Below are 23,606 nucleotides of genomic sequence, written 5' to 3'. Positions count from 1 at the left end.
GGTCGCAACGCCCCCGTCACTGGCGTGAATAGCATGACCGGCCCGGCTATCGCTACGGTTCCAGTTCGTGTGAACACAGATCGTCAGAAGCCCGTGGCTGAATTCCTTTCGGATGTGCAGAAGCAGGCTTCTGACATGGTTGCCTACGAACAATACGGCTTGAGCAACATTTCCCGTGTGAGCAACACGGCCAAGGAAGCCTGTGACTTCTCGTCCCTCGTCGTCATTCAGCCGCGTCAGTTCATGGATAACATGGACGAGGCGCCAGCTGATGCCGTCATTGTGTTCGGTCAGGACCAGTATGCCATGACGGAGGAGCAGATGAAGCACTACTTCAACTATCCTCTTGTTCTGCTTTCTTTGATTTACGACGACCACATCGAGATCCGCTTTTTCCACAACACCGATGCGCTGTCAGTGAACCAAATCGAAGCAGTTGCCGAGCAATTGGATCATGTTGTCCAGCAACTGCTCAAGCACCAGTCTTCCAAACTTGGCGATATCTCTCTCGTCGGTCCGTGGGACCTGCACCACGCTGAAGAGTCCAGCAAGGTTGCCGATGCTACAGAGTCTTGCACTCACTGGCTTATCGAGCAGCAAATTGAGAGGCAGCCCGAAGCTGAAGCCGTCGCTTCCTGGGATGCCGACTTGTCTTACAAGCAGCTTGGCATTTACGCATCTCGCTTGGCTGCCAAACTCCAATCGCTCGGTGTCGGTCCCGAGTCTCTTATTCCGTTATGCTTTCCAAAATCGGCATGGGCTGTCGTGACCATGGTGGCCATCGAGATGGCTGGAGGTGCCTTTGTTCCTCTGGACCCAATGGCCCCGACTGCTCGTCTCCAGGGTATCATTGACGATACTATGTCCAAGCTAGTCATCGTTGCCCCGTCCTGCAAAGATGCCATGAGAGATGTCCAGGTCGACACGTTCGTCTTGGACGAGTCTATCCTCAAATCACTGCCCGACGTCAGCTCCGTTGCTACAGCTGTCAAGCCCGACAATGCATCATTTGTGATCTTTACCTCTGGTTCCACCGGAAAGCCAAAGGGAATGGTGATTGAGCATCGTGCTATCTGCTCATCTGTCAATGGGTACGGCGTGACACCTGGAATCGGTCCTGGCTCGCGCGTTTTCGCCTTCTCGGCCTACACATTTGACGTAGGCGTCCTCGATGTTTTGGTCACCCTTGCCCGAGGTGGAACGGTCTGCGTGCCTTCTGACCATGACCGCCACAACAACATTGCCGGGGCAATTAACTCGACCAAGGCCAATTGGGCTTTCTTGACCCCTACCGTGGCCAGCCTTCTCAAGCCCGCTGATGTCCCAACACTCAAGACACTGGGGCTGGGTGGCGAAGCCGTTACAAAGAAGGTTGTCGAGCAATGGTCTGGTCATGCTGAGCTCCACGGCCTCTACGGTCCCGCTGAGGCATCTATCTGCGCCTGGCGAAAGGACGTAGGAAAGGTCGGCAAGCCAAGCAACCTCGGCATGCCCCTGCTGTCTGCCTTCTGGGTTGTCGAACCTGACAACGTGAAGGAACTTGTTCCTGTTGGCTGCATTGGAGAGTTGCTTATTCAAGGTCCTACCCTGGCTCGTGGCTATTTAAACGTTGACGACAAGACGAACAGTGTCTGGATTGAGAATGCTTATTGGCTCCCTGTGTCTGGTAGCAAGCGAGCTTATCAGACTGGCGATCTCGTTCGTCGTAACGAAGATGGCACCTTTGATTACATGGGCCGGAAAGATACCCAGGTCAAGCTTCACGGTCAACGTGTCGAGCTCGGCGAGATCGAGTCCAGGATTCACACCCAGTTACCTGAGGGCATGGACGCTATTGTCGAGATCGTTGACGATATCCTCATGGCGCTTCTGTGGTACACCTCTGGCTCGAAAGACCAAGAGCTCACGGTATTCGAAGATGTATCCAGCGACAAGCAGGCGTTGATCTCTCGAGTCGACAATGCGCTCAGCACCGTCTTACCTGCCCACATGATGCCCACGAGCTACCCAATTTTCAAAGGCAAACCAGTGCAGCTCACCTCCGGCAAGGTCAACCGCCGACAACTCGCCGCTGCTGGTCGCGCTGTGCCACCTCACAAGCGCTCGAGGTTTGCTCCCGGCGCCATGGACAGCGTACCTCCCACCGAACCCATGGAACTTCGTCTACGCGATCTCTGGGCTGACATTCTTGGTGTCGAGGCTGAGACTATTGGAAAGCACGATAGCTTCCTCCGACTAGGCGGTGATTCCATCAGCGCTATCAAGCTCGTGACTCTCGCTCAGCAGAGCGGAATCAGGCTGACTGTGGGCGCCATCTTCAAGGATTCCCGATTGTCCGAAATGGCAGCCGTGGCTCAAGTCGAAGACGAAGATGCCGAGACCCTAGAGACGACGCCCTTCTCATTACTTCCCGAGGCTGAGATTGAGGACATCAAGTCTGCTGTTCAGGATCAATGCGGCCTCACGTCCAAGGACGCCATTGAGGACATCTTCCCCTGCACAAGTCTCCAGGAGGGTCTGATGGCTCTCGCTATCAAACAACCCGGATCGTACTTGGCCAAGGAAGTTTACCGCCTCTCAAGCGATGTAGACATTGCCAGATTCAAGCAGGCATGGGAGCACGTCGTTGAGATAAGCACAAACTTGCGCACCCGTATTGTCCGTGTCGGGGACCAGATCCTGCAAACTGTCATCAAGTACTCATCTTGGGAGAGTACTCGTGCTCACGACATGCGATCGCTGATGGCTGAGGCCGCCGCGACCGATATCACTTTGGGCTCTCCCCTGTGCCGTTACGCACTCTTCAAAGAGGATGATGGCTCCTACTATTTTGGCATCATCATCCATCACGCTATCTTCGACGGCTGGACTCTGGGTCTGATTTTCAACGCTCTTCGCCAGGGTTACGCGGGCGAGGAGGTTTACGATTTCAACCGATATGCCTCGTTCGTCAAGTATGTGCACCGCATTGATCAGGGTGCTGCCGCCGACTTCTGGAAGAAGCAACTCACGGGCGCTCGAAGGGCCACGTTCCCACCTTTGAAGGCTCCCGTTGCCGAGAACAAATCCAAGACACGCATCCTGAGTCGCAAGTTTGACTTCAACTACATGGGCAACTCCTCGATCACCCGCGCGACTATCTTGCGTGCTGCATGGGCCATTGTCCTTGGGAGATACAGTGACTCGACCGATGTGACCTTTGGTGCCACTGTGTCAGGCCGAAATGCATCTGTTCCCGGTCTCACGGAGATGACAGGCCCGACCATTGCCACTGTCCCTGTTCGCATCCGGATGGACAGGAACACGCTTGTACCAGACTTCTTGCAATCGATCCAGATGCAGGCGTCTGAGATGGTCGAGTTTGAGCAGTTCGGTCTTCAGAACATCTCCAAGATCCATCCGGATATCGCAGAGGCCACTCGCTTCTCCTCCTTGGTCGTCGTGCAGCCCTTCCAGCAGATGGGTCTGGCTTCTGCAGGGAGCGAGGCGGAGCTCTTCACCGTCGACGAAGGCAAGTTCAAGCCTGAGGAGGCCATGTCGGGCTACTTCAGCTACCCTCTTGTCCTCCAGTGCATTCTTCTCGAGGATCAGGTCGAGCTGGCCCTCACCTATGATGCCAACGTGACCACCCATGAGCAGCTGTCCGCCCTCTCGTACCAGTTTGAAGGTGTTGTTCACCAGTTACTGTCTCCTCGACCGAAACCACTCGGCGCGATAGACGTCGCTTCCCAATGGGACAGACTGCAGGCTGTCCGGTGGAACGCCGAAAAGCCTGACATCTGGCACACCTGTCTCCACGATGTCATCGAGGAGCAAGCTAATATCAGGCCCGATGCTATTGCTGTTCGTGGATGGGACTACCGTCTCACCTACCGGGACTTGATCCAGCACGCCAACCGACTCGCCAACCACCTTGTCAACGACTACGGCGTCAAGAGCGGCGACCTGATTCACGTCTGCTTTGACCATTCGGCTTGGTTCTACGTCGCCACATTGGCTACCAACAAGACTGGATCAGCTTGGGTGCCTCTCGAGCCCTCGCAGCCTTCACAGCGTCACAAACAGGTTGCTGACCAGACCAAGGCGAAGATCTGCCTGGCCTCAGTGAACCACGTCGACAAGTGCAAGAAGCTGTTCTTCACTGTTATTGGTGTTGATGAGGCCCTGGATTCGCAGCTCGTCGAGTCTGGTATGGACACCGACAAGGGTCCCGATGTTGAAATCACACCTCGCCACGCAGCTTACGTTCTCTTCACTTCTGGCAGTACCGGTACCCCCAAGGGTCTCGTTATGGAGCATATCAGCGTCTGCACGTCCATGAGGCATGCTAATGCCCGCATTGGTCTCTCGCCCAAGGTCAATGTCCTGGACTTTGCGTCCTATGTCTTTGACATGACCATTGGCGAAGACTTTGCTCCCCTCATGTACGGCGGTACTGTCTGCGTGCCCAACGAAGACACCAGGATGAACGGACTCATTGAATTCATCAACGAGATGGATATCAATGCCCTTTACATGACGCCCGCGTTTGCACGTACCATCAAGCCCGCCGACGTGCCCCAGGTCAACCTTTTGGTGTTTGCGGGCGAGGCCGTGCCAAAGGATGTCTTTGACCAGTGGTTCGGACATGGTGTTCGCATGTTCAACGGTTGGGGTCCGGCTGAGACTTGTGTCTTCGCTACACTACACGAGTGGACATCAGCTGACGAATCACCCCTTACCGTCGGCCGGCCGATCGGTGGCTACTGCTGGATTGTTGATCCCGACGACCCTACCAAGCTTGCGCCCATCGGCACTGAGGGCGAAGTTGTCATTCAGGGGCCCAACATCCTTCGCGAATACCTCGCTGACCGCGAACGAACGGAAGCCGTCACTATGACTGACTTACCTGACTGGGCCCCCGAGCGCGATACTCGCCCCTGGAATAGGTTCTTTAAGTCTGGCGATCTATGTAGCTACAACCCTGACGGTACCATCCGCTTTGGTTCACGCAAGGACACGCAGGTCAAAATTCGAGGTCTTCGTATCGAGCTTGGCGAGGTCGAACATCACATCCAAACAACTTTGGGGGGCGCCAAACAGGTGGCTGTTGACGTGCTGAAGAACGACAAGGGGTCAACCCTTGTAGCGTACTTCGCCTTCAACAACGACTCTCGCACCGCTGGCCAAGCCGACGCTGGGGATGACATGTTCATGCCACTCGAAGGTGACCTCCAGTCCCGCGTCAGTGCTCTCGTCGCTGTCCTCAGCGTGAACCTGCCTCGGTATATGATTCCCGCATTGTTTGTTCCTTGCAAGTGGATGCCCTTTATCACATCTACCAAGTTGGATCGCAAGACCCTCCGCAGCAAGACCGCGGAACTGACGCAGGAGCAATTGAACGCCTATGGCCTTCAGAACTCCGAGAAGAAGGCGCCCGAGTCGGAAATGGAGCGTCGCATGCAGAAGATCTGGGCCGGCGTCCTCCGCGTGTCACCCGAATCAATCGGTCGCGATGACTCGTTCCTTGGCATCGGCGGTGATTCTATTGCTGCAATTCACTTAATGACCGCCGCACGCAACCGGGGTCTCGTGGTCAAGGTCAACGACATTTTCCGCGATCCTCGTCTATCAGCCGTGGCAGCAGCCGCGACGGAGGCCCCTTTGCCTTCTGCTGACGACTCCAGAGTTCGACCATTTGACTTGCTGTCCGAGGATGATCGCAAAGTGGTCTTTGGCGACTCGCTGCGGTCCCAGTGCGGACTGCCCAAGGAGGCCGAGATTGAAGACGCCTACCCATGCTCACCTCTCCAAGAGGGTCTCATGGCTGTTGCCGTCAAGCAGCCAGGGTCCTACATCACAAAATACTTCTTCCAGATCCCTGGCCACATGGACATTCAGCGCTGGATGAAGGCTTGGGAGCGTACTGTCCGAGCGTGTGGTAACCTGCGCACTCGCATTATTCCTTCCAAGAAGCACTCTGTTCAAGTGCTGGTCAAGGATGAAGTCTCTTGGGAAGACACGTGCGGGATGGACCTCGACGCATTCATCAAGGTTTCCCAGACCTATAAAATGGCTTACGGATCCAGGCTGTGCCGCTATGCCATCGTGACACCCCCAACCGGCGAGAACTACTTCGTTTGGATCACTCACCACTCTATCGTCGATGGCTGGTGTGTCCAGATTGCTTTGAAGACACTGCACCAAGCCTACTACGAACAGGATCTTCCAGAGCTCTCGCCTTACGCCGGATTCATCAAATACGCCTTCTCCATTGATGAAGATGCGGCAAACACCTTCTGGAAAGAGCAACTTGAAGGCGGTTCGAAGCCCTCCTATCCGCCCACAACCGGTGGCAAGAAAGACGTCGATTATCGAGTTGTCAACAAGAAGATCCCGGCACCTTCGCGAATGGAGGGCTCGATCACAAAGGCCACCATCCTGCGCGCAGCGTGGTCCGTCGTTCTCGCTCGCCATTGCAACACTGACGATGTCACCTTTGGTGCCACCGTGTCGGGCCGTAATGCGGCAGTCGAAGGGCTTCAAGACATGCCCGGTCCAGTCATTGCAACTGTCCCTGTCCGCATCCAGCTGAAGCGCGATGCTCCTGTTGACGAGCTGCTCCAAGGCGTCCAAACCCAGGCTTCCGAGATGGTCGCTTACGAGCAGCTCGGTCTGCAGAATATCGCCAAGATCAGCAAGTCAGCTCGCGAATGCTGTGACTTTACGACACTACTGGTCATCCAACCCCGACAATACCTGGAGAACATGTCAGACGCTGTCATCATGGACGGCCAAGATGGCACTGAGATGACCGAGCAGGAGATGAACAAATACTTCAACTATCCTCTTGTGCTCCTCTCGCTCATGTATGACGACCACGTGGAGATTCGCTTCTTCCACGACAAGAACGTCATGCCCACGAAAGAGGTTCAAGCTATCGCCAACCAGCTTGACCATGTTATGCAGCAGTTGTTTGCCAAGAGGGCCAATCTCGTCAACGATCTGTCCCTCATCGGCCCGTGGGAGAAGAAGCATGCCCTTCGCAGCACGAAACTCAAGGGCCCCAGCAACTCTTGTATCCACTGGATGATTGAAGAGCACGTTCGTCTCCAACCGGATGCCCCCGCTGTTGTTTCGTGGGATGGTGACATTTCCTATGATGACCTGGGCAAATATGCTTCACGACTTGCGGCGAAGCTGCAGCAGCAGGGTATTGGACCCGGCGATATTGTCCCTGTCTGCTTCCCCAAGTCCACCTGGGCCGTTGTTTCGATGATTGCCATTCAGATCGCAGGTGGTGCCTTTGTGCCTCTCGACCCCAAGGCGCCTACAGCACGCCTTCAAGGCATCATCGAGGACACCAAGGCGGAGCTGATCCTGTGTGCGCCTTCGACACACGAATCTATCAAGGATATGGGCATCAGCACCCTGGAGGTTGATGTCGGGTACCTGGCTAGTTTGCCCGTTCCTCGTTCTTCTATTGCACCCATCACCGAGCCCAGCGACCCGTCCTTTGTCATCTTCACTTCTGGATCTACGGGCAAGCCCAAGGGCATGATCCACGAACACGGCGCCATTGCGTCTTCATCCGACGGCTATGGTGTCTGCCAGGGCATTGGCCCCGGTACCCGCGTCTTTGCTTACTCCAACTACACATTTGATGTCGGTATCATGGACGTACTCGTGACCTTGTCGCGCGGTGCCTGCATTTGCATCCCGTCGGATTATGAGCGTTACAACGATATAGCTGGCGCCATCAACCGCATGAAGGCTAACTGGGCCTTCTTGACCCCCACAGTGGCCAGTCTTATCAACCCGATTGAGACACCCTCTATGAAGAAGCTCGGTCTTGGCGGCGAGGTTGTCACAAAGAAGGTCATTGACCTTTGGCAGGATCATGCAGAACTTCATGGTCTCTATGGCCCCGCGGAGGCTTCTATCTGTGCTTGGCGTCCAAACGTCGGCAAGGTTGGAAAGCCTAGTAATATCGGTACCCCCTTGTCCTCTGCCTTTTGGGTAGTTGATCCAGAAAACCCACGCGAGCTCGTGCCCGTGGGTTGTGTCGGCGAGCTCATGATCCAGGGCCCCCTCCTCGCCCGTGGCTACATCAATGCCGATGAGAGCGCTAACGCTGCCTGGCTACACGACGTCGACTGGTTGCCAGGTGACATGCCTCGCAAAGCGTACTGCACCGGTGACTTGGTCCGCCGTAACGACGATGGTACCTTTGACTACATGGGCCGCAAGGATACACAAGTCAAGTTACATGGCCAGCGTATCGAGCTGGGAGAGATCGAGTCGCGCATCGAACAATTCCTTCCCGAAAACATGGCAGCCATCACCGACATTGTCAAAACTGAGAGTGGTGACGATGTCATGGCTGCACTGCTCTGGTACACCAGTGGGCCCAGCTCAGAGGCTCCTGAAGTCAAGCTGGCCGAGGACGTGACTGATGAGATGCGAAAACTCATCTCTCACCTTGATAACTCATTGGGCATGTCCTTGGCGGCGTACATGATGCCTGGCATGTATCTCATCTTTGAGGGCACGCCCGCAAGGTCGACGTCTGGAAAGATCAATCGTCGACAACTTTGCAGCATTGCCCATGCTGCACCCACAAAAGACAAGCTCAAGTTCTCTCCCGGAGGCGGCGAATCCGAGCCCCCTGCCACGGATCTGGAGTTCAAGCTGCGCGACCTGTGGGCGCAGGTGCTGAACATCAAGGCTGAGGATATCGGCCGCAGCGACAACTTTTTGCGTGCCGGCGGCGACTCCATCAGCGCCATCCGCCTCGTCTCTGCGGCTCACGAGAAGGGGATTGTCCTGAGTGTTGATCTTATTTTCCAAGACCCTCGACTTTCGTCCATGGCTGCCGCAGCCACTTCGGCAGAGGAGACCGAATCATATGAGGTGGAACCATTCAGTCTGCTACCCCAAGACCAGCTCGATATCATCCAGGTTGAAGCCCGTAAGCAATGCATGCTTCAGGGTGGCGATGTCATCGAGGATATCTACCCTTGCACCAAGTTGCAGGAAGGTCTCCTCGCCCTCGCGGTCAAGCAGCCCGGTTCCTACATTGCCAAGCAAGTTCTTCAGGTTTCGCCTCACATCGACATTGGCCGCTTCAAAGCTGCTTGGGAGGTCACTGTGCAAAATTGTACCAATCTGCGTACCAGGATTATCTCCATCGACGGCACTTCGTACCAGGTTACCCTGAACGGCAAGGTGGAATGGGAGGATACCACCGGTCTGGACCTCAGCACCACCGTCCAAGCCTCATCCAAGATCAAAATGGGGTATGGAACTCCTCTCAGCCGCTTCGCACTTGTTCAAGAAGATGATGAGAACACGTTCCTGGTGTGGACTGTGCACCACGCCACGTTTGACGGCTGGTGCATTCGCATCGTCCTTGATGCTCTGACATCGGCGTACCAGGAGATGGAAATGCCGACCCTGCGTCCTTTCGCCAGCTTCATCAAGTTTGTCACCAGCATTGACCACGACGAGGCCAGCAGCTATTGGAGGGCGCAGCTTGAGGACGCCAAGAGGGCTTCATTCCCTCCTACAGTCCACAACATTGCCACCAACGAGAACAAATTGCTTCGCAAGACGATCGCCTTCCCCGAGTCTGAGAAGTCCTCTGTGACCAAGGCCTCTGTCATCAGGGCGGCCTGGGCACTTGTCCTAGCTCGCCATTCTGACACCAATGATGTTACGTTTGGTGCTACCGTGTCGGGTCGCCAGGCTCCTGTGCCAGGCATGGAGACAATTCCCGGCCCTGTGCTCGCCACAGTCCCTGTTCGTGTTCAACTCGACGGGCAGCAGTCGGTCGAGTCTTACCTTCAGGGGATCCAGACACAGGCCCTCGACATGGTTCAATTCGAGCAGTTTGGCTTGCAAAACATCTCAAAGCTCTCACCAGAAGCCAAGGAAGCATGTGACTTTTCTAGTCTGTTGCTAATCCAGCCCGCTCAACAATTCTTTGAAGAGAACAAGGAGTCTATTGTCGCACCTCCCCATGCGGACAAGTATGAGGTCGGCGAGGCTCTTGGAGGCTATTTCTCGTATCCTCTCGTGGTACAGGCGCAAGTCGCTGATGACCACGTTGATTTGTACTACAGCTATCATGCCAATGTGGTCGAAGAAGCTCGTCTGGAAGCCATTTCGCAACAGCTGAGTCATGTCATCAACCAGCTTGTCACGGGGGCCAGCGCTTCTGTTCAGGACATCTCTGTATCTGGTCCTTGGGACTTGGAGAAAGCCATGGCGTGGAACCAAAATCCCACTCTGGTGGATTCTCTGAGCCATGAACTCATCGCCGAGAAAGCTGCGTCTTCGCCTGACCATGAGGCCATTTTCTCTTCAGAGGTAACACTCACCTTTGCCGAGCTGGACAAATATTCCTCACAACTGGCTGCGCACTTGGTCAGTCTTGGCTTGGAAGTTGAGATGGCTGTCCCCATCTGCTACGAGAAGTCTGTCTGGGCTATCGTCGCGATGATCGCCATCATGAAAGCGGGCGGCGCATTTGTTCCCCTCGATCCTCAACACCCAGTTGGCCGTCGTCAGGACCTGGCCTACGAGGTAGGGGCTGACTTTATGATCGCATCACCCTCCACCGCGGAGTCTTGTAAGGGCCTGGTGGACAACGTCATTGAGCTCAGTGCCGAATCTTTTACTTCGTTCAAAAGCTCATCCTCAGTTCTGCCACACGTTGGCCCCGACTCTGCTGCTTACATTCTCTTCACTTCTGGTTCCACCGGCAAGCCCAAGGGTGTGGTCATGGAGCACCAAGCCCTCAGCTCCAGCAGTGTCATGGGTCACGGCAAGACATATAGGCTGGATGACTCCTCTCGCGTGCTGCAGTTTTCCAACTACGTTTTCGACGTCAGCTTGGGTGAAATCTTCAGCACGCTCGTCCACGGAGGCACAGTCTGTGTGCCCAATGAGACTGAGCGTCTTCAGGGTACTGTTGACTTTATCAACAAGGCCAAGGTCAACACAGCCATGTTGACGCCCTCGTTTGCACGAACCATCTCTCCGGCTAGTGTCCCTGGACTGAAAAAGCTGATTGTTGGTGGCGAGGCACCCACCAAGGACACCTTGGCCATGTGGTTCGACCACGTGGAGCTCATCAACGGTTACGGACCAGCTGAAGCATGTATCTACTGCTGCACACACGACTTCCAGTCAAAGACCGAAGCCCCAGGAACAATTGGTCGTGGTGCCAACAACGCCACCTGGATTGTAGAACCTGACAATCACAACCGCATCGCGCCCGTCGGCTGTGTTGGTGAGCTTGTCGTGCAAGGTTATGCCATCGCACGCGGCTACGCAAACAATGAGGAGCTCACAGCACAATCATTCCTCGACAAGGTCGACTGGCTCCCTACTCCTCAATCGTCCCGTTTCTACAAGACGGGCGACCTCGTCCGCTATCAGCCTGGCGGCACCCTCGAGTACCTTGGACGAAAGGACGCACAAATCAAGATTCGCGGTCAACGCATGGAGCCTGGCGAGATTGAGTATGCTGTCAAGAGAGTGTCCGAAGCTGTCGAGCATGTGGCTATCGACGTGCTCCGCTCTGAATCACGCGAGACCCTGACTGCCTTCATCAGCTTCGCCAACAAGAAGGTTGAGGGCGATGACTTTTTCATTACCATGGACGATGACCTGCAGCAAACCATCATGGCAGTCTCCGAGGAGCTCAGGACCATCCTCCCTGCGTTCATGGTGCCCACTCTATTCCTGCCCGTTAGTGCCATGCCTTTTGTCAGCGCGATGAAGATGGATCGCAAGCTGCTTCGCGAGACTGCCCAGGGTCTTTCGTCCGAGGAGCTAGCTACCTACGCAGGCGTCAGCCGCCAAAAGATTGAGCCGACAACCGACATAGAATTTGCCCTCCGCAAGGTCTGGGCTCAGATCCTAAGCATTTCTGAAGAGGAGATTGGCAAGAGTGACAGCTTCCTACAAATTGGTGGTGACTCGATCACCGCTATCAAGCTTGTCTCCGCCGCGCAGAACGCTGGCATTGGTATCACGGTCGCCAACATATTTGAAGACGCTCGTTTGTCATCGTTGGCTGCTTCGGCCACCAATGCTGAGGACGGCCCCTCCTACAATGTTGGTCCGTTTGAGCTCCTCGAAGGCGATCCCGAAGACATCAAGAATGTGATCGCTGCTCTCTGCGATCTCGAGGACAGCCAGCATGTCGAGGATGCCTACCCATGTGCGCCTCTTCAGACCGGGTTGATCGCCTTGGCTGTCAAACAGCCTGGTTCATACATCGCCAAACATGCCTTCCGCCTCAACCCGGCCGTTGATATTGAGCGCTTCAAGGCCGCCTGGGAGCGCACTGTCGAACTTTGCGCCAACCTCCGCACGCGCATTGTTGAGATGGATGACGTGCCAGTCCAAGCTGTGATTGGAAATGACTTCATGTGGGACGACAACAATGAACACAAATCTCTTGATGAGCTGCTCGTGGACGCATCCAACGCCCGCATGACCTTTGCGACCCGTCTCAACCGCTTCAGCATCGGATTTGAAAAGGATGGGAGCTACTCTTTCCTCTGGCTCAGTCACCACACCGTTTTCGATGGATGGAGCATGCGCATCGTCCTCGAGACCGTGTACCAGGTGTATGGTGATGCCGAGCTCCCACCACTGAGGCCTTATTCGGGCTTCATTGCCTACACCATCAAGATCGATCTGGAGAAGGCTGGCGACTACTGGAAGCAACAGCTTCGCGGGGCCCAGCGAACTTCATTCCCGCCCCGTCGCAGCGCAGCCAAGGATGGTGCCACACGCTACCTGACCAAGATGATCCAGCTGCCAGAGTCCACAGGCACTTCGATCACAAAGGCATCGATCCTCCGCGCTGCCTGGGCTATTGTCCTGGCCAAGTACAGCGATACTGACGATGTTACCTTTGGCGCCACGGTATCTGGGCGTAACGCACCTGTGCCCGGCCTGGGTGCCATGCCTGGCGCCATGATTGCGACAATCCCTATTCGCATGCGCTTCAACCCGAACCAGACTGTCAAGAACTTCCTCCAGGACGTTCAGAATCAAGCCTCGGCCATGATTGCCCACGAGCAACTTGGACTGCAGAACATTGCCAGGCTTGGACCAGATTGCAAGGAAGCGTGTGACTTCACTTCTCTAATGGTCATCCAACCGTTGCAGCAAATGGGACTCAGCAGCAGCACTGACAATGATCTGTTGCTGCCTGGGCGATCTGACAGCAGCTCCATCGAAGAGTCGATGCAAGGCTTCTTCTCCTACCCATTGGTCATGCAGGGAGCGCTCGCAGACAACAAGCTCGAACTCTTCCTCATCTGGGATGCTTCGATTCTCAAGGAGCCACAGATGCAGGCCATGGCTCATCAATATGAGAAGATTGTCAACAGTCTGCTGAAGCAGGACAACACGCCACTGCGCGACCTGGTCATGACATCTGACTACGATGTCGAACGTGCCATGCAGTACCGCGGCAGCGATCCCACCATTGTCGAAGACTGCATTCATAATTTCGTGGCTCGTCAAGCAGAAGAGCGCCCTGACACCATTGCTGTCCACGGCTGGGATGCCCAGTTGACCTACAGACAGCTCAACAATGCTGCCAACCGACTCGCAAATTACCTCATCAACAAGCACAACGTCAAGGTGGGCGATATTGTGCATCTACTCTTCGAGAAGTCTGTCTGGTACATCGTTGCATTGCTCGCCGTCAACAAAGCCGGAGCTGCGTGGGCCCCAATCGACCCGAGACACCCTCAGCACCGTAAGGAGCAGATTACGTCCCAGACCCAAGCCAAGGTGGCCTTGTCCTCTCATCTACACGCGGCCGCCTTTGAGAAGCTGGTTCCAAACGTGGTCGTTGTCAATGCATCTCTCGTCGGCGACTTGAACCGGCCTGGGGAGAACCCCGAGACGGCTGTCACCCCTGAGGACGTGGCATACATTCTGTTCACGTCTGGTTCTACTGGTGTACCCAAGGGCTTCGTGATGGAGCATCGTAATCTGAGCACGGCCATGGCCAACATCATTCCGAGGCTCGGCTGCGATGCCAACTCGACTTTCCTGCAATTTGCCTCCAATGTCTTTGACATGTCGATTGTGGAGATGTTTCCAGCACTGACAACAGGCGCAACGTTGTTCGTCCCGTCCGACGAGGTGCGCAGCAACGATATTCGTGGCTTCATCCGTGACCACAAGATCAATACCCTTATACTCACGCCGGCACTTGCAAGAACGATCAAACCAACAGAAGTACCATGCGTTCAGAAGCTCGTGCTAGCCGGCGAGGCCGTGTCTCGTGATGTGTTCGACAGCTGGTTTGGAAAGGTTCGATTCTTCAATGGATGGGGCCCTGCGGAGACCTGTATCTTCTCATCGCTGCACGAGTACACATCGCCTCACGAATCATCCAGCACAATCGGCACACCCATCGGCAGCTATCTATACATTGTTGACCCCGACGACTACCACAAGCTGGCGCCTATCGGCACGATTGGAGAGGTCGTGATCCAGGGCCCAACAACATCTCGCGAGTATCTCGCCGCGCCCGACAAGACGGCCGATTTCTACAAGAATGACCTCCCTGCCTGGGCACCTCGACAAGACGAATGGGGCTTCCGTCGTTTCTACCGGTCGGGTGATCTTTGCTACTTCAACGCTGATGGCACGCTGGAATATGCCAGCCGTAAGGATACGCAGGTCAAGATCCGAGGTCTGCGTGTCGAGCTCGGTGAAGTTGAACACAACGTCCTGCGCACCCTGCCTGGGGTCGAGACTGTCATTGTCGATGTGCTACGCAACGAGACCGGCACCAACCTCGTCACTTACTTTTCCTTCAACGAGGACAACAGGACTGCCGGAGTTGACCTCGATCCCGCCATGAGGGATATGTTTGGATCAATCACCCCCGAACTCGAGGGTCAATTGGTCACGATGGTGGGTGAGCTGAAGGTGGCCCTGCCAAGCTACATGGTTCCGTCCCTCTTTGTCCCGTGTAACTACATGCCCTTCAACACCTCTGCCAAGCTCGATCGGAAGGCTTTGGGACAGCATATCAAGACGCTCTCCAAGGAAGAGCTGCATCAATATGCTCTCATCAGCGGCAAGAAGCGTGCCCCCGAGACAAAGGCTGAGAAGCAGATGCAAATCCTCTGGTCCAAGATCCTTCAACTACCCACCGAGTCCATTGGTCGTGACGACAGCTTCATGGGTCTCGGCGGAGACTCTATTACCGCCATGTCACTTGTCTCCGAGGGCCGTAAGCAAGGACTTGCTATCACCGTGCAAGATATCTTTAGCGACCCCCGCCTCTCAGCTGTCGCGACCAAAGCTACGGGCACAGACTACGAGGACTATCAAGTCTCTCCTTTCGAGCTTGTTGCCGACAAGCACCGCGAGCTCGTCGTGGGCGATGAAGTCCGCAAACAGTGCATGCTTGAACCCGGCCAGCAAATCGAGGACGCTTACCCGTGCACGTCTGTCCAGGAAGGCTTGATGGCGCTCGCTGTCAAGGATCCCGGCTCGTACATTGGCAAGCACGTTTACAAGCTAGGCTCCAACATTGATCCTTCTCGCTTCAAGAAGGCTTGGAAGCGCACTGTTGAGATCTGTGGCAACCTGCGTACCCGCATTGTGGACGTTGGCGGCTCTTTCTACCAAGTCCTCCTTAAGCCTGACTTTAGGTGGGAGGCCACTGAGGGCATGGACGTGAAGTCCTACCTGAAAAAGACGGAGAGCCTTGAGATGCGTTATGGCACCCCGCTGTGCAGATACGCCCTCTTCCACGACCAATCCGGCGAGTACTACTTCGTCCTCGTTCTTCATCACGCTGTGTCTGATGGTTTCTCGCTGGTTGTCAACATGTCGACCCTCGAGAGCGCCTATGCTGGTGAGGAAACCATTGAACTACAGCCATATGCCTCCTTTATCGAGTACGTCGTCAACCAGGATCAGGACGCCGCTCGCGAGTTCTGGGCCGCCCAGCTCGAGGGCGCTAAGCAGGCAACCTTCCCTCCTACCAACCCAGTGCCCGGTCAAGGAGAGAAGAAGGTTAGCATTCTGCGACGCGACATCAACTTCCCGAAGCGTGGCAACAATTCTATCACTAAGGCTTCCGTCATCCGCGCTGCTTGGGCCATTCTGCTTGGACGCTACTCAGACCAAGACGACGTAACTTTTGGCACTACAGTCTCCGGTCGACAAGCCCCTGTTCCCGGGCTCGAGACCGTCGTTGGCCCGGCCGTCGCCACTGTCCCTGTTCGCGTTCGCTTGGATCAAACGAAAACGATCTCGAGCTTCCTCAAGGCTATCCAGAAACAAGCGTCTGACATGATTCCCCATGAGCAGTTTGGTGTCAGGCGCATCATGCAAATCAGCGAGACAGCGAGGGAGGTCTGCGACTTTTCCTCGTTGCTCGTCATCCAGCCCATGCAGAAGCTGGATACCGATGTCAACCCGGACGCTGTCCTGACGTCGGACATTGAGAAGCTGTCCATCGAGTCCTCACTCGAGGGATACTTTACATATCCCCTCGTCATCGACGCACTGGTCTACGACGAGGGTGTCGAGCTTTTGTGCTCTTACCGAACCGATGTTATCACCGAGGCGCAAATAGATGCCCTTAGTCGCCAATTCAACCACGTCGTCTCGCAACTCATCGCCCAGACAGATCAGCCGCTCCATTTTGTCACCGTGGCTGGTCCCTGGGATCTGGAGCGCGCCATGAGCTTCAACAGGGATGTGCCAGAAGTTGTTGACGCTTGTATCCATGATCTGATTTCGAAGAAGGCGGCCGAGCAACCTCACCACCAGGCTGTCTTCTCCAGCGAAGGGTCCTTCACATATGCCGAGCTTGATCGACTGTCCACTCAGTTGGCTATCTATCTTGCGCAGATGGGTGTCAAGGTCGAGACGATGGTCCCCTATTGCTTCGAAAAGAGCAGATGGACGATAGTAGCGGTGCTTGCCATCCTCAAGGCCGGTGGCATATTTGTCCCCCTCGACCCCTCGCACCCCAAGGGTCGTCGGCAGCAGATCGTTGGCGAGACCAAGGCCGAGGTCTTGCTGGTCTCTCCCACTACAGCCGAGAAATGTTCCGATCTAGTATCTCATCTTGTGGTACTGGATTCGGACCTAATCTCCCGCATTGCTCAGACAATAGATGAGCTCGCCCAGCCGCCAGCAAAGGTTGCGTCGTCCAACGCGGCCTATGTACTCTTCACCTCCGGCTCCACGGGCAAGCCAAAGGCTATTGTTGTCGAGCATTCCGCTCTTTGCGGCAGCGTCCTTGGCTATGGACGCGCCTACCACATGAGCCCTTCCAGCCGTGTGCTGCAATTCTCTAGTTACGTCTTCGACGTTAGCTTATCCGAGATGCTCGAAACCTTGGTCTTTGGCGGTACCATATGCACACCTACCGACCAGCAACGACTCGAGGGCCTCACTGGCTTTATCAACGAGGCCAACGTAAACACGGCGATGCTGACCTCGTCATTCCTCAAGACTATTGATCCAACCGAGGTTCCCACTATCGACATGCTCATGTTGGTGGGTGAGGCCCCGACAAAAGACGCTCTTCAGACATGGCAGCCTCGTGCGCGCGTCATCAACGCCTACGGTCCTTCCGAGGTGTCAATCTTCATCGGCTCGCATGAGTACGAGTCACCAAACGAGCAACCAACCAACGTCGGAACGGCGTTCACGGGGAACATGTGGATCGTGGAGACGGATGACTATAACAAGCTGACGCCCATTGGATGCGTTGGCGAGATCCTTATCCAGAGGAACATGGCTCGCGGCTATCTCAATGATCCGGAGAGGACCAACGCCTCCTTTATCCGCCATGTCGATTTCCTCCCTGCTGTCGAGACCAGCAGCCCGATCAAGTTCCACAAGTCGGGTGACCTCGCCCGCTACAATGCTGATGGCACCATCGAATACCTTGGCCGTCGCGATACCCAAGTCAAGCTTCGCGGGTATCGTATTGAGCTTGGTGAGATCGAGTACAACATCCAGCTTTCACTCGCCAACACCGAATACGCTGCAGCTGATGTGGTCAACATTGGTGGTCGGGACATACTTGTGGGCTTTATGAGCTTCAATGTGCCTGTCGAAGAAGGCGAGGGGGGTGAAATCCACGTGCCCGACAACACGATCCCATTGAGTGCCAATCTCAAAAGGATCTTTGGTAGCCTGATTGAGGACCTCGAGAATGTCCTACCTACCTACATGGTACCGTCGCTGCTTCTGCCATTACGCAAGATGCCCTTCAACACGTCACTCAAGCTTGATAGGGCTGTTCTTCGTCAGCTCGCCGCCAGCCTGACGCAAGAACAACTTTCACTGTTCTCCTTGTCGACCGACGAGCGCATTGAGCCTACCACGGAAATGGAATTCAAGTTGCGCGAGCTATGGGCGCAGGTGATCAAGGTTGAGCCAGGGAGCATCAGCAAGAACGACAGTTTCCTGCAGATTGGTGGCGACTCCATGTCTGCAATTCGACTTGTTTCCCTGGCTCAGAAGGAGAACATCAGTCTCAGTGTTGCTGAGATCTTTGCCAACCCCCGCCTCTCCAGCATGGCTATCAAGGCTACGGGTGCTGGCGCTGTCAAGACCTATGAAGCGCCACCCTTCAGCATGCTGCACGTCTCCAAAGAAGAGGCCTTGGTGCGGATCAGGAAGCAATGCGACCTTCAGGACAACCAGGCTATTGACGACGCATTCCCTGCCACAGCACTCCAAGAGGGCCTGATGGCGCTGGCCGTCAAGCAGTCAGGCTCTTACACTGCCCAGGTCATGTTCCGCATTGCTGATACAGTGGACCTGGCTCGCTTCCGTGCCGCATGGGAGCGCACTGTCGAGCTTTGCACGAACCTCCGTACCAGGATTGTCAACTTCCAGGGGGCCACTCTGCAGGTCCTTGTTGGCAACGACGACGCATGGGAGCCTACCCACAGCCTGAGCGTCAAGTCATTCCAGGATGATATCAACTCTACCCCGATGGTATACGGCTCGCGCCTCGCGAGATACGCCATCGTCCAAGACAGGGGCAAGCAGTATTTCATGCTGGCCATGCATCACACCATCTACGATGGATGGACCATGAGCCTTGTGGTCAGGACGCTGATGTCTGCTTACCTCGGAACTCCCATGGCGCCCCTCTACCCCTACGCCAATTTTGTCAAATACACACGCGAGATGGACGAGACGGCTGCCCGCGAGTTCTGGAAGACGCAACTGGCTGGCGCTACTCAAGCTAGTTTCCCTCCAACCACGAAGCCAGCCAAGAGCATAACGCGGACTGTCCATAGGGATATTTTGTTCCCTAAGTCAACGGATGCGTCCATTACAAAGGCTACCATTGTCCGCGCTGCGTGGGCCATTATCCTGGCTCGCTATTGCGATACAGATGATGTGTCGTTTGGTATGACCATGTCCGGTCGTCAAGCGCCTGTCCCGGGGTTGAGCGATATGCCTGGTGCCGCCATTGCGACCGTGCCTGTCCGCGTTCGTTTCGAGGAGAGGACCATCCCCGAGCTCCTGCAGAGTGTGCAGAACAAGGCTACCGAAAGCATTGCCTATGAGCAGTTTGGTCTGCACAACATTGCCAAGATCAACTCGGAGACGCAAGAGGCTTGCAACTTTAGCAGCTTGCTTGTGGTCCAGCCCTTCTCCCCTGTCGCGGCCATGAGTGACAGTCCTGATGCGGTCCTGCTCCCTGTCGAGAAGGAAGAGTCTGGCGACAACACGTTTGAGGGCTACTTCAACTATCCCCTTGTTATTCAGTCTTACGTGTCAGAGAACGAGACAACCTTGGGATTCACTTATGACGAGGCTGTCATCCCTGCCGCGCGCCTCGAAGCCCTGTGTCAACATTTCGACCACGTCATTCAGGAACTTGTCCCCGAGAACAACAAGCCTCTGGCGGATCTGTCCATTGCCTCTAATTGGGATCTCCAGAAAGCTATTGAGTGGCAAGGCGAAGCGCCCGAAGTGATCAACCGCTGCTGGCATGAGCTCTTTGAAGACCACGCGGCCTCCCAGCCTGATGCTGTTGCTGTCAATGGCTGGGATAAGTTTTTCACCTATGGTGATCTCAACGCCACCGCCAACCGCCTCAGCCACTACCTTGTCAAGGAACTCGACGTGCAGAAGGAGGATCGCGTTTTGGTGTGTATGGAAAAGTCCGCTTGGCACACAGTCTGCTTGCTAGCCATTGGCAAAGCTGGCGCAACCTGGGTGCCTCTGGAGCCCTCGCACCCTCAGTCTCGCCAAGCTTACATCGTTGAACGCACTGGTGCCAAGGTCGTTCTCACTTCGCCTACATATCAGCAAGCCTGCTCCGAGTTCATCGACACCGTGGTCCAGGTGACTTCTGCCCTCGATGAAGAACTATCCCAAGACCCAACTACGAGCCTGAGCGGTCCCGTTACAGACATATCGCCACGGACTGCATCCCACATTTTGTTTACTTCCGGCAGCACGGGTGTGCCGAAGGGATACATTATCGAGCACCGTTCTCTCGTGACCAGCCAGGTTGCCATGTGGAAGAGGCTCCGCATGACTCCGTCGGTACGCATGCTCCAATTCGCGTCTTATGTATTCGACATGAGCGTCAGCGACACTATCGGCTCCATGATGCTGGGCGCTTCTATCCATGTTCCCTCGGAAGATACCCGTATGAATGGTCTAGTCGACTATGTCAACGCCAACAACATCAACTGGCTCTTCTTCACACCTGCCTTTGCGCGCACCCTGCGTCCAGAGGACATGCCGCAGGTCGAGTTCATGGTTGTCGGTGGCGAGGCCAGTGCCCAGGATCTCCTGGATAACTGGTTCGGCAAGGTTCGACTGGTCAATGCTTGGGGTCCTGGCGAGACAACTGTGTGCTCCGCTCTATGGGAGTACCAGTCAAAGAACGACTCGCCCGCCAACATTGGTCGCCCCGTTGGCGCCCACTGTTGGATCGTGGACCCCAAGAATCCGATGCGTTTGGCCCCCGTGGGCACCATTGGTGAAATCGTCATCCAAGGCCCTACCTTGATGAGGGAGTATCTTGGTGACGAGGAAAAGACCCGCGCTGCGGTGATTGCACCACCTGAATGGGCACCTCGACGAAACGAGGAGGGCTGGGATCGCATGTATCTCTCGGGCGATCTTTGCTCATACAACCCAGACGGTACTATTGAATACCTGTCTCGCAAAGATACGCAGACCAAGATCCGCGGTCTTCGTGTGGAGTTGGGCGAAGTCGAATACCACCTCCACGAGAACCTGCCAGGAGTCCGTCAAGTTGCTGTCGACGTATTGAAATCGGACGCCGGAGCGACCTTGGTGGCGTATTTCTGCTACAATGACGAGACGCGCCAGTCCGCAACAGCTGACGACCTCTTTATGGAACTCACGCCCGATCTTCAGGCACAGATCACCGAGATGGTGGGCAAGTTGCAGGTCATCCTACCTGGTTATATGGTGCCCACCGTCTTCATCCCAATGTGCTTCATGCCGTTCGGCACGTCGCACAAGCTTGACAGAAAGACACTCAAGCAGTTGACTGCCGAGCTTTCCCAGAAGGAATTGGCTGGATACTCACTAGTCGACGCTGAGAAGAGAGCCCCTGAGACCGAGATGGAAGAGCGTCTGCAGACCATCTGGGCCGAGATCCTGAATCTACCCAAGGACAGCATTGGTCGTGACGATAGCTTCCTTCGCATCGGTGGCGACTCGATCAGCGCTATTTATCTGGTCACAGCTGCTCGCGAGTACGGCATCCAATTGTCGGTCAAGGACATCTTTGATGATCCTCGTTTATCTGCCGTGGCCGAGTCCGCTGTCGAGACCAAAGGCACCGGTCCCAAAGAAGACATGAAGCCATTCGAGCTCTTGAGTGATGCCCTGAAGCCTGCAGCTTTGTCGCAGTCTGTCCGCGACCTTTGTGGCTTGTCAGACGAGCAGGTGATCGAGAACGCCATGCCCGTGACAGCCTTGCAAGAAGGCCTCATGGCCCTCGCTGTCAAACAACCAGGCTCCTACATTTCCAAGTGGGTCTATAAACTTGGAAGCCATGTGGACGTTGTCAAGTTCAAGGCAGCCTGGGAGGAAACTGTCAGGCGCTGCAGCAACCTTCGGGTTCGCATCCTCCGCACAAACAACACAACGATCCAGATCACTGTCAAGGACGATGTGACCTGGGAGGAAACGGAAGGTCTGAGTCTCGGAGCTGTCATTCGCCAAGCGAACCAGTTTGAGATGACAATGGGCTCGCGTCTCAGCCGGTATGCGCTGGTCAAGGAGCAAAACTCTGACGTTCATCACTTCATTGTTGCCGCCCACCACGCCGTGTTCGATGGCTGGGCACAGCGCCTCATCCTCGGCACCCTCGTCGACGTTTATACCGAGACGTACAGCATGAACCTGCAGCCTTTCGACCGCTTTATCAAATACACCCGCGACATGGACGGCCAAGCTGCTCAGCAGTACTGGCTGGAACAGCTGCGAGATGCCAGGAAGTGCAGCTTCCCGTCAACATCCAAGCAGGGCAAGGGCGCCAGTGCCACGAAGATTATTACCAAGATCATTGATCTTCCGGACACCCCTGAGCTGTCTATCACCAAGGCCTCGGTGATCAGGGCGGCTTGGGCCATGGTCCTAGCCCGCTACTGCGACACAGACGATGTCACATTTGGCACGTCTGTTTCTGGTCGACAGGCCCCTGTGCCAGGGTTGGGTGAAATGGCCGGCCCCGTGGTAGCCACGATACCCGTGCGTGTCAAACTCGATCGTACCCAAAACGTGGCTGCATTCTTGAAGGCTATCCAGTCACAGGCCACTGAAATGATTGCTTATGAGCAATACGGTCTGCAAAACATCCAGAAACTGGACGCCGAGATACAGGATGCCTGTGATTTCAGCAGCTTGCTCGTTGTCCAGCCTTTCCAGAGAATGGGGATGATGGGGAGCGACTCGGATTCTCTGTTGTTGGCCCCTGACATCGACTCTGACCTTACCGAAAGTAACCTGGAGGGCTACTTCAGCTATCCTCTGGTCATGCAGACAATCATTTACGATGACAAGATTGCGCTGAACTTGACCTGCGACTCCTCGCTGGTGGCTGAGCCACAGATGAACGCCATCCTGGAGCAGACCGAGCATGTCATCCACTCTCTTCTTTTTCAGACGGAGAGTGAGGTCGGAAGCGTCACCGTCGCTGGCGATTGGGACTTTGAACAGGCCAAGAAGAGCAATGCTGAGATTCCCGAGATTGTGAATTCGACCTTCCATGACATGGTGGCCGAACAGGCCAGACTGCGTGCTGATGCGATCGCCATCAACGCCTGGGACGCCAAGCTCACGTACAAGGACTTCAACGATGCCGCTGAGCGACTGGCTTCGGTCCTGATCTCGGACCACAACCTGCAGCCCCGTGATCTTGTTCACGTGTGCTTCGAGAAATCGGCATGGCACTTTGTGTCCATCCTCGCGATCAACAAGGCCGGCGGAACTTGGGTGCCTCTCGATCCCTCACATCCCCACCAGCGATTGGAACAGGTTGTGTCGCAAACCGGAGCCAAGCTTGTCTTGACCTCGCCTCAGAACTCCCATAT

The 23,606-nt window shown here is 55.4% G+C and overlaps 1 protein-coding gene across 1 annotated transcript in view; it reads left to right on the top strand.

Moving 5' to 3' along the window:
- Positions 1–23,606, top strand: part of F5Z01DRAFT_726188 (uncharacterized protein) — a gene marked incomplete at its 5' end in the record, with an annotated part of 44,070 nt that overhangs the window by 7,752 nt on the left and 12,712 nt on the right. Inside the window, one exon of the mRNA XM_046266652.1 lies at positions 33–23,606. This exon is cut by the window's right edge and continues 12,712 nt beyond it. Coding sequence (XP_046116750.1) covers positions 33–23,606 — 23,574 coding nt within the window. The remainder of the gene's footprint in view (positions 1–32) is intronic.

Source organism: Emericellopsis atlantica, assembly GCF_019669845.1.
Source record: "Emericellopsis atlantica unplaced genomic scaffold F5Z01scaffold_19, whole genome shotgun sequence".
Lineage (NCBI taxonomy): Eukaryota > Fungi > Ascomycota > Sordariomycetes > Hypocreales > Bionectriaceae > Emericellopsis > Emericellopsis atlantica.
Note: the sequence above shows the minus strand (reverse complement) of the source record. Positions and strands in the feature narration are given on the sequence as shown.